This window comes from Calcarisporiella thermophila (genome assembly GCF_041956535.1).
Source record: "Calcarisporiella thermophila strain CBS 279.70 unplaced genomic scaffold VTP21scaffold_8, whole genome shotgun sequence".
NCBI classification, from domain to species: Eukaryota; Fungi; Calcarisporiellomycota; class Calcarisporiellomycetes; order Calcarisporiellales; family Calcarisporiellaceae; genus Calcarisporiella; species Calcarisporiella thermophila.
In genome coordinates, this window is record NW_027192198.1 from 1083400 (window position 1) to 1107054 (window position 23655).

The window sequence follows — 23655 nt, forward strand, 5'->3', positions numbered from 1 at the left end:
TTACTAAATTAAATATCGTGGTAAATATTTGGGTAAGCATTGGTATATTATTAGGGAAAGTTATAGGTTAGGTTAGAAAATAAAATAAAACCTACTAGAGGAAGGGAAGGTTTTGATGGTGGTTTGAGGAAGCTACTACAAATGATTGTGTATCGATTGCACTAAAAATGAGCGCTCTAGGTTGGATACTCGCAGAGTTATTAGCACTCAAAGTTTTTGCTATAATACTAGAGATTTATATCTAAATAGTTTGGTCCAATCAAATTTCATAATTCTTATTTCTAAATCTCTGATTCTGTCTGACTTTTTGTGGAAACCCCCATATCATGCTATATATCTATTTTTACGGGATAATATAGAGTAAATATAAATTTTTTTATCAAGTTTGAATCGAGTAGTGTAAATTGTGATGGTCACAACCTCAATTCCTTTGATCGTGCCGAATTTCTTTTATTGAACCCGAAATCGGCCGATAATTGAAAAGTACGGAAACATGCACCAGTAATTCCATCCTATAGAATCTTGATTTCCCGACCAGGAGCAAAGTGGCTCCTTCTCCACGTAGTCTATCTTTGTGACCCAGAGAGCAAAGAGGGGAGGGGGAGAGTTGGAACTGGTTAAAAGCGCCCGTTGTTAACAAATGAGTTTAAATAGAGGATATCGATATTGTATAGAGTTTTCGGGCTGAAAGGGGTGGGAGGGGGGGGGAGGGAGAATAGAGAAAGTGTTTAAATAAAACCAACGGTTTAAAACTAAAAGAATAAACATCGGACAATTAAGTTATGCAAAACATACAGATATTACAACAAAACAGGTGGAGCAGAACAAAGGAGGGTGGAAGGGTTATCATGCCATGATGCCTTTTTGGTAGCTCGCCTCCTCGTCGGTGTCGACCAGCGACGCGCACAAGGAGACCAAACGCTGCACCCGCTCCAGGGCCAAAAACTCGGGGATGTAGCCGTCCGTCAATCGGGTCTTCGCCTTCTCCGCCCGCAGTACCTCTCCAATGGCCACCTCGCCCTCCCTGGGGTCGCTGGGTATCATGGGCAAGTGAAGCCGATCGCTCTCCTTAACGCGCCTTCGAACCGCAGCAAGCAGCTCTGGTGCAACAGGTGCCTCGTAATCGGCGACATGATATCGCTCCAGAAGCCGCAGCAGCTGCCTGCCGTTCAGACACCAGCACTCTTCTAGCAACGCGGGGAGCTCCTTCACGTTCGTTTTCTTTCCCTGCAGGGCATGAGTGGCCTGCCGAACAGGCTCCATCACATTGGGGTGAACCTCGTGCGCCTTGCACCACTCCTGAATGCGCACCACATTGTGTTGGATCTGGACCGCGCGCTTCCAACAGCTGAATCCCCTGCGGTCGAGGAGCTCATTGAACGCAATCGCCCCCGTCATGGACAAAAGATCCGTCAATACGCGGTGGGCAAGGGGGGCGTACAGGCAATAGCTGTGCATAACTCGCCGCAAGCGGTTAAGGGCGCGGAGGAAGAATTGGATAGTGGGCGGCTCGTCCCCTGAATAATCGAACGCGGAGGCAACAGGCGAGGAGGTGGAGGAGAGGGAAGAGGTGGAGATGGGGCGGCCGTTTTGTGCCCCGGATGCGACCACAAAATAGGCTAGCGACTGGCTCTCGACGATGCAGGGGATGACCAGGAAGCCGAATCGGGAGCGAAGCTCACGCACCCACTCTCCGTAGATCTGGGCCGCCAGTCGCGCGAGATGTTGCCGGGTGACTTCCGAACTGGGATCTAGCCGGGGTCTGTCGCTGAGGAGGGTGTGGAGCTCGAGCACGTTGCGCAGCCAATAGGCCCCCATCAGGATCGCGATTTCCTCGCCCCGATGATTGAAGCACTGCTCCTGCACGGCTCGAATCACGTCCGCAACCAACTGCTCTGCATCTCTCCTTAGCCCCATGCGCCACAGTTGGACCAGGGCTAGGGAGATCACGCGCGCAGGGAAAATGATTTCAAACACCGAGGGCGCCGCGTGCGTCAGTGGAGGTAGTCGACAGCCGCGAATGAGCCCCTCTACAATCTCATCCCGCAGCGATTGTCCCTCCTGGCACAAAAGTTGCTGTAGCTCCCGCGCGGGATCCTCCCACTTGCTACTCAAGTGTCCGTGTATCCGCTCGGCAAAGGAGGCCGAGAGGTGAAGTGGCGAGTACCGCTCAAAATCCTGGTGATGGGGATGTGGCGCCATCCCACTTGCACCGTTCACCGCATTCATCCCGTTCACCCCAGCCCGACGCTCCTTCCCGAGAGCTTGCTCGCCCTCGCGAGAGCCAGGGCTGAGAGGCCCGTGTGCATTCATGTACGCCTCCTCCATTTCCTTCCATACGCGCTCTAAGCGCGAGTACTTTTCGATCCAAGCGCGTACCCGAGACTCCAGGTGATGTGCCCTTGCTCTAAGCGCTTCGTCCTCTGAAATATGGTCAAGACGGTTGTCTAGGAGAGAGCTACCGCCATTGCGCTTTGCGTTTCCTTGGGATTGTCTGGGGGAAGCAAAGTTGGCCAGGTGTTCCCCTCGGTATGGTTCCAATCCACTCCCGTTCATGGCTCGGCTTTCCTGCTCCCTAAGTGTATCTCTCAGCACTGTGGCCTCTTGAGTCGCCCTCGCTTTGTTCGCTTGTTCCTCTCTCTCCAGTCGCGCCAGGAATGCTTCTCTCCTCTTCTCCCACTCTTTCGTGGCCAAATACCTTCGGATGCATGATTGCGCCACGATAATCTTACGTCGATCCTCCTTGTATCGCCTCCGTGTCACCCACCCACGATAGACTCGCTGGATGTTCTCCGCTGCCACATGCTGCTGCTGCAGTTCTTTTCTCACCTTGTAGCCTCGCCACAGCTTTTGAAGCGCAATGGCGCCTTTTTTCTGAGCACGCAGCTCACCTAGAATACGCCGTGCCGCACATCGCCTGGCAAAACATTGCAGGCGCACCACCGCCAGCAGAATGCGGAGGTATCGACGGCGATACACAAATCGACGGATATACTTTTGAAGGACCACGACCGCTTCATCCAATTTTGCAGCGCGATATCCCTCTAAAACTGCTAACTATCGAAGTCAAAGTATCAACATGGTTAGAGCAGGAAAAGTAGAAGATGCAGTGCAGCCGGAGTTCATATCACGATTAGGGCAATGAGCTGCCTAGAAAATTTTTTTTTCCAGGAAAAGAAAGGATGAGTAGGTCAACTTACCAAGTTCGATCGCAAAAATATCTTGGTCTTTCCAATGCGGTACATCTCGGGGTCCTTCGTGTGGGTGGACTCCAACACACTCTCGCATTTTTCTTTCGCCCCCAGGGGTACCAGATCATGGCTCTCCTGCTTGGGCACAAGCATCCCGAAACGTTTCCAAAAATCTTCCAGCCGCCACTTGGCCGGAAACCCAGCACAGCTGATTTTGATCGTCTCCAGCACTCCGCACGCTCGCAGCTGCGCCAGGACGGCGGCACGATCGAACTCCCACGCCGACTTCTGCTCGTTTGGCTTCACACACCGAATGTAGTGAACTTGGGTGGAACGCACCACTTCCATTAGACCGACGAGCGAGGCCTTGAAGATGGAGCCAAGGGTGGCGGGCTTTTTGCCGGTTCCAGGACCCCGCCCATTGCCGCCTGCTGGCGCCACCGGCGAAGAATTGGCGGACGAGGGCGAGGAGGCTCGGGACGACGCGTGGGCTACGAGTCCGCGCACAAAGTCGAAATCCGAGTCTTGCAGGAGGGCAAGGTGCTCCTCCGGAAGGGTGTCGCGATTTTTCTCCAAGAAACCGTCGACCTCATACGTCACTTCGTGCGCGTAGTGCACGATGGTGAAGGCGTTCCCCCCACCAAACCTAGGGCGGCGGAAATACTTTGCGGAGGGGGTGTCAAACTGTTGGTATAGCTTGGTGCATAGGCCCGCGTCTGAGCCCGAGGGCATTCGCGACTCCTCATCTAGCAGCGAGAGAATCCCCATCCGGCTCTCGATCATGTCGATGCAGGCCAGATTGTCGCTGAATTCAATGAACTCCCACGCAATGTCCTCACGCAAGTAATCCTCTTGCTCGAGTCGGAACACGTGCTCGTTGAATTCGCGCTGGAGCTTCTCGTTGGCATAGTTGATGCACAGCTGCTCGAACGAATTGCGGGTAAAGTGCTCGAACCCGTAGATGTCCAGGACGCCGATAAACGCGTCGCCCTGCACCGGAGAGCCCCGCGATAATCCCAGGTTGATGTGTGCAACCAGCCAATCAAACAAGTTGGCGTATACGTACTTCACGACGGAATCCCGCACGACCACCGCTTGGGCGGGCTGGAGGGCCGTCACTATTTTTTCTGAGCGGGTCGATATTTGACGCTTGATGATCCATTTTTTGAAACCGGCCGGCGGAATGCCCAGCAGCTGGCATGCCTTTTCGAGGCGGGGGTCCTCCTCGGAAACCAGGGCTTCATTTCGGCCGGTAATCGCAATATTTCCTATGTGCAAGAGGGCTGCCAGCAGCCGAAACATATCTCGCTGGGTATCTTCATCGATTCCGATGGTGGACAGGGCAAGTTGAGTTTGGGAAAACTCGAGCGCGTCATCGACCCCTTGAATGGACGCGACTCCTCCTTGGTTCAGGTAGTGGAAATGGTCATGGCTTGTGAGGCCAAGCAGCTCCCGGTCGGCCACAGAGGCCCCGGCACACAGCTGATAAAATATGTGATAGTTACGCTCGGTATCCGGCTGATACACAAGTCGCGAGCGTTCGAGCAAATAGGTATCCAATTTGGCGCCGATAATGTTCGCCCGATCGTCGAATTGAATCTGCACAAGATTCGAGCGGAGAGTTAGGGCTGCATTGAATCCAATGGCCAAAAGGCGAGTCAACCTTGGGAATCTACCTTGATATACTTGCCAAATCTCGAGCTGTTGTCGTTCCTTGTTGTTTTGGCATTGCCGAATGCCTCCATGATAGGATTGGTGGCTAGAATTTGCTCTTCCACTCCAGCTGCCCCTCTTTTCTCGCTGGACCCCGTTTCTTCGTCCATTCGCCTTCCGCTGGCGGATGCAAAATACCGCATAATGAACTTTGCACTCATTGTTTTGCCGGCGCCACTCTCCCCAGAGACAATGATGGTCTGATTCCTTTGCTCGCGGATCATACATCGAAATGCCTCTTCGGCTATGGCGAACAGGTGGGGCTCCAAGTGGTTGCGTTCGGCGGACGAGTAAGTCCGGATCATTTCAGGGCCATAGAGATCGATATGCTCAAAAGGATTGACGGCAATCAGAACGATCCCTGAGTAGGTGTAGATAATCTTGTTGGAATAGCGATTCTGGATGGTGTATATGACTTGAAAGGAAGGGGGAGAGGGGTTAGAAACGGTGAAGCAACGAAAATGGGTCCGTAGTTTGGCAATACCTGATGGCTCGTTCAAGTGCGTAAGCTGGGTGAGATCATCGACAGCGTTTAGATGAGGAGGATTGCGTAAAGGCGGAAGGCTTTTGTCTAGGGAGTCTTTATGGGTCTCAATGATGGACTCCTGGAAACGACCAATGAATGCATTAGATTAGATAGAGCTACTTAGCATAGAGATGTAAAGAACAAAAGCAGTGGCAGCGAATGGGATACCTCTCCGCGTTCATCCATGACCACTATTCTTATTCGGTCATGAATGACTTTCTTTTCCAGCACCTCGCCTGCAATCCAGTCTTCAACTTCGCCATCCCGAGGAAGCCAGACCAGCGTTCCGCGGACATATGCGTCCAGGAGTGCGGGCATATGTGTTCTGTTGGCTGAGCACGATGGATGGTGATGTGTTCACTAGAATGAAGAGAAGTGAGCAGAAACAGAATTCAATTAGGAATACATGGATTATCAATTATGCGGTCATCTGAACGCATTCGATAGAAGAAGGGCGGCATAGCTAGCCCATGTTGACATGGACGCCGTACCTACAATGAGGGGTGGGGTAATGAGCCGGTTAGCCGATGCGCATAGAGTGGCTCTTTAATCGTGGGGGGATGCTCGAGGGTAAGGGGAGAAATGAGCGATGAATGGATGCATGCGGATCGCTTATAAAAGAGGAAGAGAGGTCGACATTTAAGGTGTAACCGTTGTGGTACCTCAGTGGTCCCAGGGAAATTGAGCCTCGAAATTTCCTGGTTTGTCCGCCAAAATCATCACTTTCACCCTTCAAATAAAAAAAGCTCAGAACCATATATTCACCGGCATTCAGCATATATACAGGAGGGAGGCGGAATCATTAATAGGAGGGGTTTGAAAAGGCTATAAAGGCATAGAGGTGTATAGTACAAGACACAGTGCACAACGGGAAACCGGAAAGCAACTCATAGGAAAGCATACAACCAAGGTAAATGACAATATCCAATACAATCTCTGATGACAAGACAGCACACTTAGCATACATGTTACATATCAGCAGGAGGAATGGCCAGCGGCCGGTTCAGTTTGCGCCGAACGTTCCTATATCTATCGACCCCCACGCCCCTTCCTCTTCTCTGCGGACAGGCCGCGAGACCGAGCCGTCGGTGAATCTGCGGGCTGATCCCAGCGACGAGGATGAGCCGTTGTTGCACTTGGTGATGGTCGCCGCCCCCCTTGTGGTAGAAGATGGCGGCTCTTTCGATACAGTCCATTCCCCAAGATAGGTTCTGCTTTCCGACGGCGACGACGCGGAGGATTTCACAGAGGTACAAGCCGATTCGACGGGGGCTGCGGGCTCCGAGGCGCGACGCATTTCGGGGCGGGGGGGGAAAGGGCGCAGGGTGACGAGGGGGTGATCGAGGTAGAGCTGGTGTTGGAAGTTGCTGGAGAAGAGCAGCGAGGGCGAGGGCGGGGGAGTGATGATGGAGCTGCCTTCGGCGGAGTCGGGGGAGGAAGAGCGCGAGGAGGAGGAATGCAGCTGATCCAGCCCACGCTGGGCATGCGCCTTCTGCACGCATTGCTCGGAGCAGAACAGCGCGCGATCAATGGGGACGTGGTTGGAGCAGACAATGCACATTTCCACGTTCATGCTGGAGGAGATTGGAGAATTAGAATGGCTAATGTGATGGGCGCGATGCGTGGAGTTCAGTCGGCAAAGAGGCGGGCAGAGGGGTGCGACTTTTTTCTTTTATAGGCTGGCTTCTTCCCCCCAGCCTTATCTGGCACTCCGCCAGAAACAGACAGGCAGACCGAAACAGGAGTAAGGCGGTGCTTCAAAATTTCAAATTGGCCAAAGCTTAGGAAAGCTTTCTTAGTGGGGAAAATGCGCAGCAGGCTCACTTTTAAGGGGGGAGAAGCCGACCGGTGTGGGCCATTCGAGCCAGGGTGTGGCAATTTGTCCTGGACGCCTTCTCCGTTGGAAAAAAAGAAAAACGCAGGAAAAAAAATCGGTTTGGCTTTCCCCCGGATCTCATTCGAAAAAGACCGAATCATCCCGTTGTTTGAGCGGTTCAAACAACAGAACGAAGTTCCGTTATGGATAGATTGCACGTCAAAAGAATGTCTTAGGTGAGATAATTAAAACAAAATTCCCGTTGCTGCGAAAAAGAGGAAAATGCGCGTTCCTTACAGCCAAGCTGAGGTTTAGTCATCCGCTCATGCCCGCCCTCCCCCTCCAATGACACCGGGCCAGAATTCGCGCTTTTCCATTATATGGAAATAAAAAAATAAAGGAGAAATGATCTCCTTCCCCTTTTATCAAGGCTTTTTTTGGGGGGCCGCTGCTGTGATTGCCCTTCTCTTCCCCTGCCGTCTCGCTTTTTTTTACGTTATGCTCCAAGGTTAGTGGTACTCCTATTTTCAAGCAACCTCTTTCACAAACACAAAACATAGAAACTAACATAATCAAAGCAAATAGACAAGGAGGGAGGAAAGCGAAATGACATGGAATGAAGTGATAGATAGGCGTAGTACATCCAATGACTTAATAGAACATGGGTCTAGAGAAAAGAGGGCGTGGGGAAGAATGGGAAAGAGAGAGCGAAATTGGGTTCGGATTTCCATTAATTTACACGAGAGCTTGCTTGGTTTGGGCCTGAGCGGATTTAGAGGGGCACCCCCTGAACAAACTGCGCATCGGACTCGCGCTTGAACACGAGCCAGTGCACCCCCAACGTCCCCGCCCGGTATCCTCCTTCACAGTAGGCGAAATAGTACTCCCACTTCCGTCTGAAGACCTCCAGCTCTGGGGCGCCAATGTCGGGATACCGCTCCTGCAGCGCGGGCCCTATCCGCTTGCCAAACGCGGAGAGGAACTGCTCGCGCCAGAGGCGGAGCGTGCGCGCGTAGTGCGGCCCGAAATTCAGCACCTGGTCGGGCTGCAGCCCTCCCTGGGTGCCCTCGTAGGCGGCGTTCAGGAGGGCCGTGACGGTGGGGGCGTGGCCTCCGGGAAAGATGTATTTGCGGATGAAGTCCACCTCGCGGCAATAGCTCTTGTACCGTGCCTCGGGCATGGTGATGGCTTGCATCACCAGGATCCCCCCCTGCCGCTTGAGCAGCCGGTGGCACTGCTCGAAATACGTGGGGAGGAAGCGCTGGCCAACCGCCTCGATCATCTCGATGGACACGATCTTGTCATACTGGTGCGAGGCCGGAATTTCGCGGTAGTCACACAGAAGAACCTTGATCTGGGAGGCGAGCCCTGCCGCAGCAATGCGTTCTTCGGCCAGCTGCTTCTGTTCCTTGGATAGCGTGACGGTGGTCACCCGGCAGCCCGTGGACTTGACGGCCTAAAGGAGAGATGGGGGTGGAGAGTGGGGAGAGTGGATGGTTGGAACATGCGTGCAGGGAAACTCGGAAGAGAGCCAACACACTCATCGGTAAGCTCACTCACCTCGATGGCAAACGAACCCCAGCCGGTTCCGATCTCCAGGACATGGTCCGTCGCCGTCAGGCGCGCAAGCTCAATGACCTTACGCAGCTTCTGCTTTTGCCCCTCCTCCAGCGTGTCCTGCGGCGTTAACCAGTATGCGGAGCTGTACGTCATGGTCTCGTCGAGAAAAGACGCGAACATGTCGTTGGATATGTCATAGTGAGCGCTGATGTTGCCCATCGTGTTGCTGAGGGTGTTGGCGAAACGGGAATTGGCGAGATACTGGAATGCCTGGTACACCGAAGAGTAGAGGTTGTTCATGCCGTTAAGATGGTCGCGGTTAAGGATGAACCACTAGCAAGGAAGAAAAAGACAACGTGAGTCCAACCAGAGAACAGGTGCGGAAGCGGTAGAGGAGGGGTGGACAGATTTACATCGATAAGCCCCACGAGGTCGCTGCACTCCACATCCCCGCTCATATACGCCTCTGCAAAGCCCTAAGCATTCCCCAGGAGAGCGCGAACATGGTAAACGTCAGCCACAAGCGAGATGAGGGGTAGGAAGATACAAAGCTCGCAAAGCTACTGACCATATCTGAGAAGAGAGCCAACCTTAGCCAGAACACCTCTCTAATGACCTTGAGCTCGATATGTTCTTTGGCATTGCCGTCCCCAAACTCCCACGTGCCGTTGGGGCTCTCGACCCGCAGGCGACCCACTCTTGCGCGGGCCATGAGATTGAGCACACCGTACCTGGCTGCATGGAGGCATTGCAACACAACCACATCAGAGAAGAGCAAGACATGGACAAGCAATGGGCATTACCTAGGTTGCACAGCGGCTGCCAAGCGGTCTGCAGGGCGTGTTCCTTAATTGCAGTGAATGCACGGTCCGTGGCGGCTGTGAGGCTGTAATGATGGAGAGACATCCTGCTTCTTTCGAAAGGAGGGCGAAGAAAGAATCAGAGCGGGGAAAATAAAAGTCGAACGGGTTTGAATGAGGCAGAGTAAGAGGAGAGAGGGGGAGGGAGGGGGGAGCTCCAAGTGGAAAAAAGAATTGGGAAGGATCAGGGAAGATAGGGTTAGATCGCTCTTTAAATGATCGAGAAATTTAAAATTTCGTTCGACACCGGACCTAGGCAGGTTTAATCTCGGGAATGGACTGCGCTTGCACCCCTTCGCCCTCATTGCCAATAAGCACGTGCCGCAGAGGGAAGGTGCGGATATCTTGTTTGGCGGTGCGTCCGCTCTGAGGGCCTCGGGCATGCAAGTTTGGCAAACACTAAAATGCATGGATCCCAACGGGGATCTCGATTGTGCCAGCTCCGGAGGCCCCGCGCATCGACAATTGCAGCGTATTTCCGCAGATGACAGAATGCGGGAGCTTCGGAGTTTGCATCCAAGGAGAGGAGGGTGTGCAAATTGGGTGGCGGATTTGATCTGGACGCAGACAAAGGGCGCGGAATGAAACTCTCTTGCGGGCACAACAGGAAAGCAGGAAATCCCATGGCTCTTTGCCAACCATGCTGATCCTGCTGATCCTCGCCGTTGCCTCCCTTGTCGCCATCGCCGCCCTCCTCCTGCTCCTCACAGTCCATCCGCATGTTCCTACCACTGTTCTATCGAAATTCCGATCCCACATCTATCTCTCCACCACGTTCCACACTCGTCTCGCCCCAACCCGTCACAAGTTCTCCTATCCTGTAATTTACCTCAGCCTCGATCTGGATGAGCTCTCGCGCCTAGCGCAATCTTGGTGGTTTGGGTATAATCGGTGGCGGCTCTTGTCCGTGTGGGACAAGGACTACCTGGGCGGTGCCCGCGGGGGAATCAAGGAGAAAGTGCTATGGCATCTAGAACAGCATGTAAGCCCTGCCAGAGCTCTTGAAGCGTAGGCTCCATTCGCCCATCTGCTTACTAATTTTTGATTAGAATGTTCCAACCGCAGGCATCACTCGCATCCAGCTCGTCACCATGCCCAGACTTCTCGGCTATGCATTCAACCCAGTCAGCATGTACTATTGCTACTCATCTGAGCTCGCCGCTATAGTGCTCGAAGTCAATAACACTTTTGGCGAAAAGCACATTTATGTTTTGGACCCCAGACAACAGATTCAGAAGCACAGAGCCGGGTAGTTATTCTTCTCCACTCCTCTCGTCTCTCTATTACTCCCTTCGTTTCTACTTTCGTGACTAACGGGCTTTCGTTGTAGCTATCAATACGCCTTCAAATTTGCCCGCAAGTTCCACGTATCACCATTCAACGATCGCACGGGCTCTTATGCATGCTACGTGAGCGACCCCGCCCATCCCGACGGCTTCAATCTCCGCCTCGTGGTCCACGAGGAGCAGACCACCCTTGCTCCCCACAGTGGCGCCCCCCTTTCCGAAAATAAAAAGTTCATGGCCCAGGTTCGCGCTCACGAGGTGTTGCCGCTGACGAGCAATGCGGTGCTGAAACTACTGATGCGATATCCCGTCGATATCTTCTTGACTTTTCCCAGGATCCTGCGAGAGGCCGCCATCCTTGCTTACAGAAAGCACTTGCCTGTGTATCCGCGGCCGGAGCCAGTTATCCATGGAGATACCATAGTGAAACAGCATGCAAACGCAGTAGATAAGTAAGTACCGTGAGAGCGTCCGTTCTTTTCTAGCTGGAATCATAGGATTCACATGGGCTTCATGTTTCTCCTGTCCATAGGTACTGCCTCCAACTTGTCCTCTCTTTCCTCGAGGCCCAAAGGCTGGACCGAACTTTTCTCCTCCACCCGCCCGATCCATTTGCTCCTCCGTTCAAGATTGGCTCCGGGCCGCCCTTAGACCTCTGGCTAAAAAGCTATGCCCTGGTACGAGAGGTCGTATTCCGCGACGTGGGGTGGGGACTTGTGATGTCGTGGGGCGAGGGAACCTGGGAATGTGAGGAGCCCGAGGTAGTGTTTAGTGCATTTTTGAAGGGGGTGAAGAGCTCCCAGACCAGTGGCTGGCTCCAAGCTATGGCCCTCAAGTGTCGTAGACTGCTCGTCACCACTGGTGATGGCAATCCATTTCTCAAGCAGGAGACGTCGAATGAGCTTTGCGCGTACACCGACCTGATCAACACCTGTGGTTCGCTGCCACCCCGTCGCATTCTTGCTCTGCCGTCCCCCCGCCCCCCATATTCGCACTTCCTCGACCCGTACGCAACCAACAGGTGGCACCACGCCTCCATCCTCCTCTGTGGCACTCTGAGCCATCTCCTCGAGAAGTTCTTCTTCGCCTTGCTCGCCAACTTTGCATCAGGACGGTCTCCCTTCGAGTCCGAGAAGCGCATTTTAGGATGGATACGGAGAATCCTGGAGCAGGAGAGAGGGCGCGGGGAAAAATGGTGGATTATAGAAAGACTCACTTCGGATGGACCGTTTATCACTAATCCGTGTGTTGAAGTCGAGAAGGAATACGCGGGAATCGAGGAGAAACCGTCCACTTGGGAAGAAATGGCCCAGGCCAGAACGAGAGTGGCGCTGCTTGCATTCGTAAAGGGATTGAGGACCAATCTTTAACACATATACCATGGATTTGACGTTACTCTGTTCTTTCTTGTTTCAACCTATTTTATCATTATACAGCACTATGTCGGTGTCTTTGTGTTTCGAGCATGTCATTTTTTTTTTCTATTTTTGAAGGTTCTTCAACCATTTCATCCACCCAATATAACTAAACTTGCCATGATACGGTTGGCAATGCCGTGTATTGAAGAAAGCTTCGGGCGTATATCCCACTGGGATGAAGAAAAGAACCTCCATGCGCATGCGGGTGCGGTCAAGGTTATAGTTAAAGCTGATTATGCACCCCCTTTGTACCCCTTTGTACCCCTTTATGTCTCCATGACGCGTTTTGGCGTCAAAACTGCACCTAGCCTCGCAATAAAGTTAGCGCTCCCTCTCCGAATGTTTTTATCGGATCGACCTTCTCTTCCCATCACCACTCCTTATCCCCTTTAGGACAAAGAGGTGCATAGGGCCACTTCCCTATGCAACCGAGGTGGTACGCTGGCTCCGCCACTCCTCGCTTTATTTTCTCGCTGCAGGCGCATCAGAGATACTGGGCAACGGCCTCGAGCTTAGGGGGAGTAGCTCTCCGTCTGCATGACCTAGGCGGAGATGCAGTCGATTGGGTGCCAAAGATTATTTTAAAAGTAGTGAGGGGCAGTTATTTTCATCCCATATTATATTATTTGAGTTTTCACGCCTAGCTCAATAAAGTGACACATTAACACACATCAAAAATATTAAGACAACATAACAATAACAATGAGAAGTGGAGAAAAGTGGAACCGAAAAAACAAACATGGCCAAAGGGACCTTGGTGGTGGGGGATTGGGGGCATGGTAACTAGTAGCATGATAAGTGGGAGAAGGGGAAGGGGGAGGGATGGCTTAACCGCTTGCCTCCAACTCGGAGTACATCCGCTCAATCTCCTCCTTGAAGAAGTCCTTCGCCTGCTGTCGCTTCAGCTTGAAGGTGGGGGTGAGCAGGTCGTTTTCGATCGAGAACATGTCCGGGTGGAGGTGCACGTTCCGGACGAGCTCGAACCCCTTGAGTCCCTCCTCCTTCGCCAGCTTATTGGCGGTCTTGAGCAGGTGTTGCTTCAGCTTGGGCTCCCGGCACAGATCCTCAACGGATTTGCCCAGCAGGCCGTTTTCGTGGGCCCACTTGGGCAGGGTCTCGGGGTCGGGCACAAACACGCCCACCAGCTCCGACTTCAACGAGGAGCCGTGCACAAAGGCTTGGGCTATCAGCTCGTGCTTCTGGTACACGCCCTCGATCTTCTCAGGGGCAATGTACTCTCCCTGTGACAGCTTGAAGATGTTCTTGATCCGATCGATGATCACAAGGCGCCCGCTCTCATCCCACATCCCAATGTCGCCCGTGTGTAGCCACCCGTCGGCATCGATGACCTCCGCCGTCTTCTCCGGCTCCTTGTAATATCTACGCATCATTGCGGGTCCGCGCATGCAGATCTCCCCCCGAGGTAGCGGCTTATCCTGGCTCGTGTAGTTCATCTCCGCGACGTCAACTAGTTTCACTTCGGTGCACGTCTCAGGCCCTCCAACACTCCCCGACTCGGGGTCCTTGATATCGGTGAACGTGATGGCGCCGCCGTTTTCCGTCTGGCCGTAGCCCTCCAGGACATGCGCGGAGAAGCAGATGCGAAGGAAATCCTTGACGTCGGGAGAAATGGGAGCCGCGCCTAGAGCAAAAAGGCATAAGTGGAATGCACGCCAAACCCAACCCCTTTCCTCCGCTCCTGCCTCAGGCTAGGCCATCGAACTGGTTTGAACTTACCCGATACAATGAACCTGCACCGTCCGCCTAGCCTCGAGCGCACAGCAGAAAACACCAGCCAGTCCCACAGCCAATGGTCCACCCTGCCACTCGCAATTCCTTTCTTTTTCGCCTCAAACGCGTGCTTGAATAAGAATTGGGCCAGGGCACTCTTGGCACGTACTCCAGCCAACACCTTATCATAAATACGATTGAAGAGACGGGGAACGGAGACAAAGATGGTGGGCTAAAATGGAGGAGGGTTGGTTGGTCATGGGATGCTTATGATCAGAAGAAGCGCCAGACAGTTTCAAGAAAGAGTGGATACCTTAAGGACGCCAATATCGTCCAGCAGCTTTTGCGTGTCTCCCTGATAGAAGCCGACCTGGACACCATAGTAGAGCATCAGAGCCATGGCCGAGCTAATATAAAAAAATATTGCAGGTTGAGTATTTTTGGGCCCACTGCAAATTGGATCCGGTATCCATACCGCTCAAAGACATGGCACAGTGGGAGATAAGAGATGTACACGTCTTCGCCGTTAACCACGGGGAAGTGCCCTTTTTCTCCCAGCTTGACAAGCGACGCAACCACCGCGAGCTGATTCCCTTGAGTCAATTCCGCACCTTTAGGCCGCCCAGTGGTCCCGCTCGTGTAGTTGATACAGCACAAGTCCTCCGCCTTCGCGCCCCTCGGCGCGACAGGATCCTCCGCACCCAACGCCTCCACACCTTTGCACGTGTGCGCCTCATACCCGGCATCGCGGACCTTTTGCAGCAAATCCTCAGAAGGGTCATCCGTAACGATAATGTGCGTCAGCGTGGGGAGTTGCGATTTGAGCCGGATGAGATTGTCGACTTTATCGGGGGAGCACACGGCAAAAGAGAGCTCCGTCTGTTGGATAATAAAGGTAATCGCGTCTTCACCCAAGGTATCGTAGAGGGGACAGTGCACGAAACTGTGGAGATAGCACGCATACTCAGTGATAATCTAATGAAATAGATGTTTGGTTCGTGATGGTGAGATGAATATTTCCGTAGAGACAATGTTACCCATTCAGGCTTGTTCACCGAATAAATTCCAATAATTCCCTCGGGCTGAAGCCCAATTTTCCGCAAGCCGGACCCCATGTTTTCGATGCGCCGCTTCACCTGATCATACGTCTGCCACACATATGGGAAAGCATGCCCAGATGAATCGATGGGGCGGTGCCCAGCGCAATTTCCTTCCTCTAAACGAAGACAAAACAAGGGCGTGTTACCTCACGTCTAAAATTTGGCCCATTGGCATCCAAAAATATTCAATTTACTGGACACTTTCCAACCGTGCAGGAAATTCTCCCACAGATTGGTCACTCCCTCAGGAAACTTCACGAGCTCATCTGGTGAGCATATATGCCGGCGAGGAATGCCTTCTCCTGCTTTTGCCTCCACACCTTTGACTTCGACAGAGTATTTAACCATTTATAATGAGTTATCCAATGGGGGAATTCGTGCGTGGTAGTATTGGCTCCCTTTTCTTTTTTTTTCAGGGGGGGAAGAAAAAAGATGGAGTGAAACTAGCAATGTGCAAAATAATGTTTAATGTAAAAAGGGTGAGAATAAAACGCGTGCTTTAATTTTGAACTTCTCTGTTCCACAACTCCACCACAAAATCCTACTTGCATTTCCCTTTCTTCAGAGAAACTTCTCCCCGCCCTCAACAATCTTATGAAAATTTCCCTCTCCTGGCGCTCCTGGTACATGTGGCTGCTCGCCTGCCGTTCCTAAGCCCTCTTGTAACCCGACCAAGAGGCTTGGATCCTCTCGCGGAAAAACAGGGCTACAGTATTGACAAGCGCCCAAAAGGATTAGACACATAATAGGAGTATCAATCGGGGATGATTTTGACACAATAAACTTCGAGCCCAGTGGGCTAGAGAAGCCATTCTATGCTAAGCGCTCTAGCGGAGGAGCCCGGTATCCGACGCATCGGGCTCTTGAAGAGATTTAGGTTAATGGAATAAGATTGATGGGGGTCGCCAGGATGAACACCGAGTGGAGGGGAAGCCACCTTGCGTGACGGTGGCAACGGTACTTGACAAATATCGGCGGATGGAGGAGAGACATAAGTCCTAATAATAGAGTGAGCATAGCGTGAATTCCCTATTGGGGTTGCAATATAAGGTTCAGAATCGAATAGAAATCAAAGCCTTTGTCTAATATTCTCTCCAATAATGCCCTTCATAATCAATCTGATAACAAACCAGAATAGAGCGCCTCACTAGTCCAGTAACAGGGCTACTCTAAAGGTCTTCATCGCATATTTCCTAGCAGGTAAACCATTAATGTGGGCCCTCGTCAACCGCCTTGGATTGGTGACTTGTGGCTTTCTTGTTTTCGGGCAAATAGAGCCGGATATAGAGGGTACTGAATTTTGAAAATATTAAACATCAGTAATTTACTCTCTCATTGTAAATCAAAGAATAAAAATTTTATTCCAATCATGTAAAAAGCCAAAAACACCAAAAATATCCAAAAACAAGCTGTTGACCCTTTGGCTCTGCGTTCCCGGCAGTCCGAGTATACGAGCAGTTGAAATGAGTGGAATAAAATTAGATGCTCGATAAGATAGATGTGATGAAAATGGGTGTGGGCTCAAAGAATATTTTTGATACACAACGCACTTATCGGCTTATCCGTTTACTGTTTGGAGAAAAAGAAAAGTTAGCAATGTGAACATTTCATTCACAAGTTCAAAGTGCCAACAAAATACCTTGGAACGGGCGCGCATCTTTCTTCTCTTGCGCTTAAGACGCCTTTGACGCTTCTTCTTCCACTTGGCCCTCATTGTCTGTTCAAGGGAAAGGTTAGAGGATGGATGGATGAATACAGAGGGCCAAGGTTTAATTCTTACCAGATGATGATTTCGATGACTATAACAAGGGAGCGAGAGGGAAAACTAATTTTTCGGAACCAATTTTTTTATAAAGGATTTCAGTCTGACGTCGACAGTAACCTGATATATACTTATATATCTATACTATTCGAAATTTCATAGCGCTTTCGGTGAACAAAAATGAATAATCCGCAATCAGTTCTCTATGGATGGTATGTAGACATTGTGGACATGCAGCAGTAAATGAATGGTTATTTATCCTTGATCATCCTTTTTAATTCCCTCTTTCACTCTTTACGAATAAAGGCTGGCGCTTATTGCAGGTATGTTCTTTCTTTTTCTTTTCATTCCGTTTTCTCTTCGTGTTGCTAAAAAGCTTTTGAAACTAGCTGGAGGTGGTGCATATTATTTTGCCAAAAAGGAAATTGATGCTCGTCGTAGGGAGCAGGCTTACCGGCGAGTAAGGCCAGAAGAAAAGCTTGAATGTAAGTCGTTTCACTTTGGCTAGCTGTTGCGTTGCCCGTTGCTTATTTCAACATTAGGGTATGAAAAAGTAGCACGAGAGGAGCAAGCCAATCGTGAGGCTAAGGAAACAAAGGAGACGATGGAAAATAACCCTCCAGGGAAGAGTCATACGCAAGTCTCTTCAGTGGTTGAACCTTCCGAACGATACTCTCCCTCGAGATACCTTTCTTTTCTAACCAATTTTAGGGACCATCAGCAGTCCATTGACAATAGGTAACAAAATATAGAGGATTAAATGCTGTTTTCTAGCATCTGTAAATTTCAACGTATTTTTGTCAAAGGCAAAAAAGAGAGTTGATAAAGAAGATATTTATAGATATACCCACGACTTCTATATGGTTAAATGAATATTACAACATCTAGGGTCTTTAAATAGTTAAATAGACAAGAGTTATATCCTCTCTATAATCTCTAACCCTCAAATTCTAAATAATGGTGGCAGATCTAATTCTTCTTTCCCTATCGAATGGACATGCTTTTAGCGCAAATGCCAACATGAACAGTATGTAGCATAATACTTACAGAGGCAAGGCGGCTAATCCCAAACACAGTACCCAACATGCCCAAGCCCATCACACCAACATAGATCGTCATCCACATGCGATCGCGGGGACCACGAAGGTAAAGTGGGGTCTTGCTTGGAGACTACGTAGTTGCAAGCCAGAATTTAACTCACTAATGGATACAAACATTCGAAATTATGGCAATTACCTGGTAGTGAGCCTGAAGCTGGGCAATTTTGTTAGGCTTGTTGATGATGGATTCCATTTGCAGTTTCTCTCGAATAAATTCAACACAAAACTGTTTTAAAAATTTATACAAGGGTCCGAAATCTAACAACTGTTGACGAAAATATTACCAAGCCACCTAACTCTAGTCCATTATATTTGACCAATGAGCCACTTTTCAGGAACAGAATAGCCGATACCTCCTCTTACATATTTATTTTCTTCACTAATATTGTGGCTAATGATACAACATCAGCAAAAGCGCATTGCCCTTCCCGTACGCGTCGAACCTAAAGTGTTCTTTGCCAATGAGCGCACATTTCTCTCTTGGCTCCAATTCAGCGTTATCGTAGGAGGACTGGCGATTGGATTGCTTAATTTCTCTGATCGGGTTGGGCGCATATCGGCGGCACTCTTTACTTTTGTGTCCATGGTGGTGATGGTGAGATACATTCTATGAGCCTGAAAAAAAAAAGAATAGGATTCGCATTAACCCATAATCATTGTTCTTTAGATTTATGCCCTTATTACTTATCATTGGCGTGCAGAAAAAATCAAGAGGCGCCAAATTGGACCATATGATGATCGGCTTGGCCCTACAGTACTATGCGTATTCTTATTAGCTGCAGTGATCACAAACTTCTGGCTACGATTTACTAACGATGGCGCTCAGTGAATATCCTTTGATGCCCGTTTTGTTTCTCTCTTCTTGGCATTTTTTTATTATTCATACTCTTCTTCTAAGTTGATTGCTTTTTTCTTTTGTTAATGACTGTGACGAATGGATTTTTTTCTAAATCTTCTATTTATGAAGCTAAGAATTAAAATGATAAGATAACAAATGTATTTATTTTATTTGATATTTTGCCGACGTTTCCTTGGACATGTTGTATAATCGAGATTATTCTTTCGAATGTATGGCGCCTCTCTAACTAGGACGAAGGTTATCCCTTGATGAGAAAGATCCCGTCTTGATACTTACCTTGCTAGGGCGTGGCCAAACTCAAGCAAGTGGCCCACCGCGCCTGTGAGAACTGCTATGCGCTGTTCACTCTTCTCGGAGGCTGCGTTGCAACAAGCCTAATAAGAAGCTGAGAAACAGTCTATACTGTAAAGCATCCATTCTCTGTCCAACTGCCTATGCGCACTATTCGGCCATCCGGGTGACAGCTGGCTGATAGATTCCCCCCTAGTTCATTTGCGTTCTCCCTAATTCCACCGATTCAGACGATTCGCTGTCACATATTCTTCAAATTATTTGGGCTTGATAATAAGGTTTTTCGAATATGCACATAGGCAGGAGTTGGGAACACCTTTTTTTTATTCAGCTTTGAGAATCGGATCCGGTGCCGCCCTTGAAAATGAGTAGCATATACCCCGTTCTATTCTCCCAGATCGCCGACCTCTCCTCCCAAATGCTTGAATTGGAAGGAGCCATGAACGACATTGTCACCCTCTCCGAGTTGCCTGAAGACTCCTACAACTCAAGCTCTGATCATAGAAATAGCTTTCCTCCAGACAAAGGCGCTTTAGAGCTGGTGAGAAGAGATCCGCTGCATAACTACGGCTGCTTCAGCTTAATTTCGGGCCAAAATTTACGATTTCAGCTTAAATTGAATTCGCTTGGAGATCTCCATCGCCTTCTAAGTGCACAATTAATCCTCGATGGCGTAGCTCCGCCTGACTTTATCCCCGCGGCTCGTCCGCCATCCCCGAAAAACAACCAGAAGGCGAACCGCTGCACTCTACTGAAGTGGAGCTTCCCTAAACCACTGGAGGACAAAGATCTAAGATTGCCCCCAAAATCGCTGGTACCTGGCCGCCGGCTCTTGGACCACCTGTTCCACGTGTATACGAGCGAATGCTTTCTTTCGAGTTATATGCCGCATCCAAATCGTGCTGCTTTTCTTGAGAGCTACTATCGCGGAAAAATCGAACCCGCTCTTCTTCACACCGCCTGTGCCTATGCTGCCATCCACTTATTACTGATGCATGCCGAGACGCCAACGCTAAAGCAGGTGCGCACTGTGGTAGGAGATTTGGTCGCCAAGGCTAAAGCATGTTTAGAAGAGTCCTTTGATTCACCTTCCCCCTACGTGGTGCTTGCATTCCTTAACATGGAAGCTTGCATGCGGGTGCTCTCACGGATCAACGAGGCATACATGTATCATACCCAGGCCGCTCTGATGGCCCTTGCACTCAGGATGGATATCGACGACCCGAGCGAGCATGATGCGGCACGCATAGAGTTTCACAGAAGAATATGGTTGGTGGAGCCGCACGACCCTTTGTTTATTCATTGAGCCCCTAACTCACCCCCATCCACCTACAGGAGTTTTCTGTGCAGGATGGAGATTTTAAATGTATATATGGACAGGAGGCGATCAATAATACCCTTAGATGTGATTCGAAAATCAACAAGAGCATCAGTGAAGCCCAACGAGAGCAAGCGCTATAAAATTTTTATGGTAACCTTTGGACATTTTGAGTAGAGACAAGGGCCACTCTGCTACAATTTTATTATTATTGAACACAATAGCTGAATTTAATGGTGGATATCATCTCCTGCTCCAAATTCGCTCATTTCACCGACATTGACTGGACACTCCCGGATGCCGCGATAGCACAGAAACTTTTTAGCATAACCGCCTTCCTACAGCAGGAGCACATTCTCCGGCTAAAACAAGGAAGCGAACACAAATTACTTGATAGCGACATGCTCTTCACCGATATTAGCTCTACCTTTTGGATTCACTGGTGTTGCATATGGCAGCTGTTTATCGAGTCAGATATTCCGCCACGTAGATTGGAGACCGATTTAATGAAACAGTTACAGGCAAAGGCATATGAAGAATATGCTAAGGTAAGAGCATGCATGGAGCTGTATACTACTTTTCCAGATGAATACTTACAAGTATATTAAATCCTATACCCTTTGCATGTAAAATCAAAGGGGGTATTCAATGCGACCCACCACTTGGAGGCTTCGATTCGGGGTCAAGACTGGTGCAAATTCTTCCCGTATACCATCATACGTCTCCATGTTATTTGCCAAATGCACAAATTTGTTGCCAGGAAGCACCCGGACCGTGCAATACGGCGTGAGGCTTTCCGGCAACTTGCCAAGATCCTCCAACTGCTGCGATCCCTCCCCAAGTCAAGAAGAATGGCAGAGCAATGGTTCGTGAATGAAGTGTTGCAGGCGCTGGAGGAGATGAAGCCTATGGTATTTACGAGCGAAGAATTTGAGGAAATGAGGGCTAAAAAACCCAGTTTTACTCCAACATCAAAGCTAAAATCCCTTGCAATCAAGCGTTGTGAGGATATTTAACAACTATTTATTTTTTTTATGTGTATTTGTATTGTAATCAAAAATCTTCTTGCTGTATCTATAATTGTTATCATTAAAACCCACCCGATATTTCATGAATATTTAAAGGATGTACTTCAGTCCATTGACCCTTCTGTTTTCACTTTTCTCTCATAACTGCCATCCAAACGACCGCGCCGAGTTTAATCGAAGGCATGCGATTCTAGATTATTTTTTATTCAGGTGCAGTGGCATATTTTAAGTTTGGATTCTAGTTTCTTGGTATGTGCTTTAACCAACTGTATTTGTTCATTCTAGCGTTTCTCACAATAATATATATATGCATTAGTCACTGATTCTTGTTGAAATTAAACCTAGAATTCATTCACTGCAGAATTCCTTGTAGATATTTTAAACAGAATAAAGATGCGATAGTACAGTCTGTAAGTCTGAGTAATTCCGAATATATATATATCGAACAGAATGCTTATTTTTATCGCATGTTTCATTTGCATTAGACAAGCGGTCACCTAATTAGCAAAAAAAGATATAAAAATTGGGAATAAACAGATATACCCTAGGACCATTCAAGTATGAATTAAGCAACGAAAGCTATAATATTATTTTTTAAAATAAACAAAAAAAAAATAAAACAGACTTTTAAGTATAAACGCAAAATAGTAGCCAGGAAGCTATAGATATACAGCTATAAACCCCCAATAAAACTAAAAATTTTGGAATCGTCCTCAAGATCTAAGTTGCATATGCAGGGTCGTATCAAGTTCATGTTATGAAGCATCTAAAGATACATTGAATTGAAGAGAGAAATGGGGCTGTAATTAAAGTATTTGATATTAGAGGGTTGAGTTTATTCCAAAAAGCTGAAAAATAGAGTGGTTTTGTATTAGATCAATCATGAGGAGTTATATAAAGATCATGTAAAACTTTGGGAAAAAAAAAGGGTCGGTGCAGTTGTATGAAAAGCATTGGATATAAGCTTAGTAAAGGATGAAGTAGAGAAACGTGACGGCAGTGCAAAAAGAGATAGTGAATATCGTTACAAATGGCGACAGCAGGACTGCGCTGCCAAAACAGGTGGGACAAGCATTCGCTAGAGTCCACAATAATCGTCCAGTTAGTTGTCATCATCTATGTGTGAAGGATCAAATGTCACTTACGATCAGTTCTGTCGAAGTAGGGCTCTTTATTATACATGGCAATTTTCAATCTGTTCTCAGGAGTCAACTGCCCGGCACTTGGAACCGCGTTCGGCCCTCCTTTCGCTCCCGGATCATATAACTTTACCGTATACAATCCCTCAAGCATGGGTGGTAGTGTACCTGACTGCCTTGTATCCCATACAACGCTGGTAATACCTGCGCTCATATTCTTTGTTACAGGATAAGTGATGGTATTTGGCCCCACTATCTCAAAATTGAGGAATGAGGGTGTGAATACCAAATTGGTGTATCCCCACACAAAGGTGACATTGGAAGAGATAGCATAGAGCGCTGGGAAGGAAGGATTTGCAGTAGGTGTCTGCCAGATTATAACGCCGGGCGGGGAACGAGGGTCAACATAGAGGGGTTTAGAGGTAGTGGCACCAGCAGGTGCAGGAGTGGGCGGGGGTGCATTGACTGGGCCTTGCTGTGGGTTATGTGCCGGTGGGAGCTGGTTTTGGACTGGTGATGGATTTTGGGCAGGCGGGGGCTGGTTCTGGGCGGGAGGGGGTTGATTTTGGGCAGGTGGGTGATTATCCTGGTTTTCTTCTTGAGCCAGTGCCATAGTGACCAAAACCAATATTGCCACCAACCAGACCAATTCCAATAGTTGTCGCCGCATAATGGTTCTTAATGCAATACAGCTTATTCTCTCGAAATATATATATATACAAGCTATAAATTGTAAAAATGAGAACAAAATGAAAAGAATGATGAGAAGGAGCGCGCATAAAAAAACAAGCTGTTAATAAAAGTCGTGTTTCATCGTTAGAAATGGAATAATTGAAATCTAGAAATTAAAGTACAGGAAAAGTCTGACGTCACCCCTCCTCTCAAAATTTTGTTTACAACTTCGTATCTCATGTTTTTCTTCCTCCTCCCTTTCAATTCTTTGAAATTCAATTTATA

General features: G+C 49.1%; 13 protein-coding genes across 13 annotated transcripts; 6 read left to right on the top strand and 7 right to left on the bottom strand.

Moving 5' to 3' along the window:
* Nucleotides 1-846: 846 nt before the first annotated feature.
* Nucleotides 847-5748, bottom strand: VTP21DRAFT_11290 (uncharacterized protein; the record flags this gene model as incomplete). The annotated part of the gene is made up of 5 exons (XM_069390720.1): nt 847-3057; nt 3201-4790; nt 4868-5319; nt 5389-5509; nt 5599-5748. 5 exons carry the CDS (start codon nt 5746-5748, stop codon nt 847-849), a joined length of 4524 nt encoding a protein of 1507 aa, XP_069252840.1.
* Nucleotides 5749-6433: 685 nt separating this feature from the next.
* VTP21DRAFT_11291 (uncharacterized protein) lies at nt 6434-7003 on the bottom strand (the record flags this gene model as incomplete). Its single annotated transcript, XM_069390721.1, has 1 exon — nt 6434-7003. One exon carries the CDS (start codon nt 7001-7003, stop codon nt 6434-6436), a length of 570 nt encoding a protein of 189 aa, XP_069252841.1.
* A 1015-nt stretch (nt 7004-8018) lies between these two features.
* On the bottom strand, nt 8019-9712 carry VTP21DRAFT_11292 (uncharacterized protein; the record flags this gene model as incomplete). The annotated part of the gene is made up of 5 exons (XM_069390722.1): nt 8019-8702; nt 8807-9139; nt 9220-9282; nt 9375-9541; nt 9610-9712. The coding sequence occupies 5 exons, from the start codon at nt 9710-9712 to the stop codon at nt 8019-8021; spliced, it is 1350 nt and encodes a 449-aa protein (XP_069252842.1).
* A 169-nt stretch (nt 9713-9881) lies between these two features.
* Nucleotides 9882-10251, top strand: VTP21DRAFT_11293 (uncharacterized protein; the record flags this gene model as incomplete). Its single annotated transcript, XM_069390723.1, has 2 exons — nt 9882-9926; nt 9982-10251. 2 exons carry the CDS (start codon nt 9882-9884, stop codon nt 10249-10251), a joined length of 315 nt encoding a protein of 104 aa, XP_069252843.1.
* Nucleotides 10252-10306: 55 nt separating this feature from the next.
* VTP21DRAFT_11294 (uncharacterized protein) lies at nt 10307-12322 on the top strand (the record flags this gene model as incomplete). The annotated part of the gene is made up of 4 exons (XM_069390724.1): nt 10307-10648; nt 10716-10915; nt 10997-11404; nt 11485-12322. The coding sequence occupies 4 exons, from the start codon at nt 10307-10309 to the stop codon at nt 12320-12322; spliced, it is 1788 nt and encodes a 595-aa protein (XP_069252844.1).
* A 165-nt stretch (nt 12323-12487) lies between these two features.
* VTP21DRAFT_11295 (uncharacterized protein) lies at nt 12488-12911 on the top strand (the record flags this gene model as incomplete). The annotated part of the gene is made up of 2 exons (XM_069390725.1): nt 12488-12690; nt 12764-12911. 2 exons carry the CDS (start codon nt 12488-12490, stop codon nt 12909-12911), a joined length of 351 nt encoding a protein of 116 aa, XP_069252845.1.
* A 286-nt stretch (nt 12912-13197) lies between these two features.
* On the bottom strand, nt 13198-15549 carry VTP21DRAFT_11296 (uncharacterized protein; the record flags this gene model as incomplete). Its single annotated transcript, XM_069390726.1, has 6 exons — nt 13198-14012; nt 14108-14333; nt 14415-14508; nt 14577-15076; nt 15139-15317; nt 15396-15549. 6 exons carry the CDS (start codon nt 15547-15549, stop codon nt 13198-13200), a joined length of 1968 nt encoding a protein of 655 aa, XP_069252846.1.
* Nucleotides 15550-16543: 994 nt separating this feature from the next.
* Nucleotides 16544-16915, bottom strand: VTP21DRAFT_11297 (uncharacterized protein; the record flags this gene model as incomplete). Its single annotated transcript, XM_069390727.1, has 2 exons — nt 16544-16758; nt 16834-16915. 2 exons carry the CDS (start codon nt 16913-16915, stop codon nt 16544-16546), a joined length of 297 nt encoding a protein of 98 aa, XP_069252847.1.
* Nucleotides 16916-17143: 228 nt separating this feature from the next.
* On the top strand, nt 17144-17705 carry VTP21DRAFT_11298 (uncharacterized protein; the record flags this gene model as incomplete). The annotated part of the gene is made up of 4 exons (XM_069390728.1): nt 17144-17175; nt 17270-17286; nt 17353-17448; nt 17506-17705. 4 exons carry the CDS (start codon nt 17144-17146, stop codon nt 17703-17705), a joined length of 345 nt encoding a protein of 114 aa, XP_069252848.1.
* A 242-nt stretch (nt 17706-17947) lies between these two features.
* VTP21DRAFT_11299 (uncharacterized protein) lies at nt 17948-18256 on the bottom strand (the record flags this gene model as incomplete). The annotated part of the gene is made up of 2 exons (XM_069390729.1): nt 17948-18133; nt 18200-18256. 2 exons carry the CDS (start codon nt 18254-18256, stop codon nt 17948-17950), a joined length of 243 nt encoding a protein of 80 aa, XP_069252849.1.
* A 201-nt stretch (nt 18257-18457) lies between these two features.
* On the top strand, nt 18458-18892 carry VTP21DRAFT_11300 (uncharacterized protein; the record flags this gene model as incomplete). The annotated part of the gene is made up of 2 exons (XM_069390732.1): nt 18458-18658; nt 18731-18892. 2 exons carry the CDS (start codon nt 18458-18460, stop codon nt 18890-18892), a joined length of 363 nt encoding a protein of 120 aa, XP_069252850.1.
* A 685-nt stretch (nt 18893-19577) lies between these two features.
* On the top strand, nt 19578-21547 carry VTP21DRAFT_11301 (uncharacterized protein; the record flags this gene model as incomplete). The annotated part of the gene is made up of 4 exons (XM_069390733.1): nt 19578-20482; nt 20549-20684; nt 20756-21079; nt 21170-21547. 4 exons carry the CDS (start codon nt 19578-19580, stop codon nt 21545-21547), a joined length of 1743 nt encoding a protein of 580 aa, XP_069252851.1.
* Nucleotides 21548-22524: 977 nt separating this feature from the next.
* Nucleotides 22525-23368, bottom strand: VTP21DRAFT_11302 (uncharacterized protein; the record flags this gene model as incomplete). The annotated part of the gene is made up of 2 exons (XM_069390734.1): nt 22525-22637; nt 22705-23368. 2 exons carry the CDS (start codon nt 23366-23368, stop codon nt 22525-22527), a joined length of 777 nt encoding a protein of 258 aa, XP_069252852.1.
* Between the last annotated feature and the right edge of the window lie 287 nt (nt 23369-23655).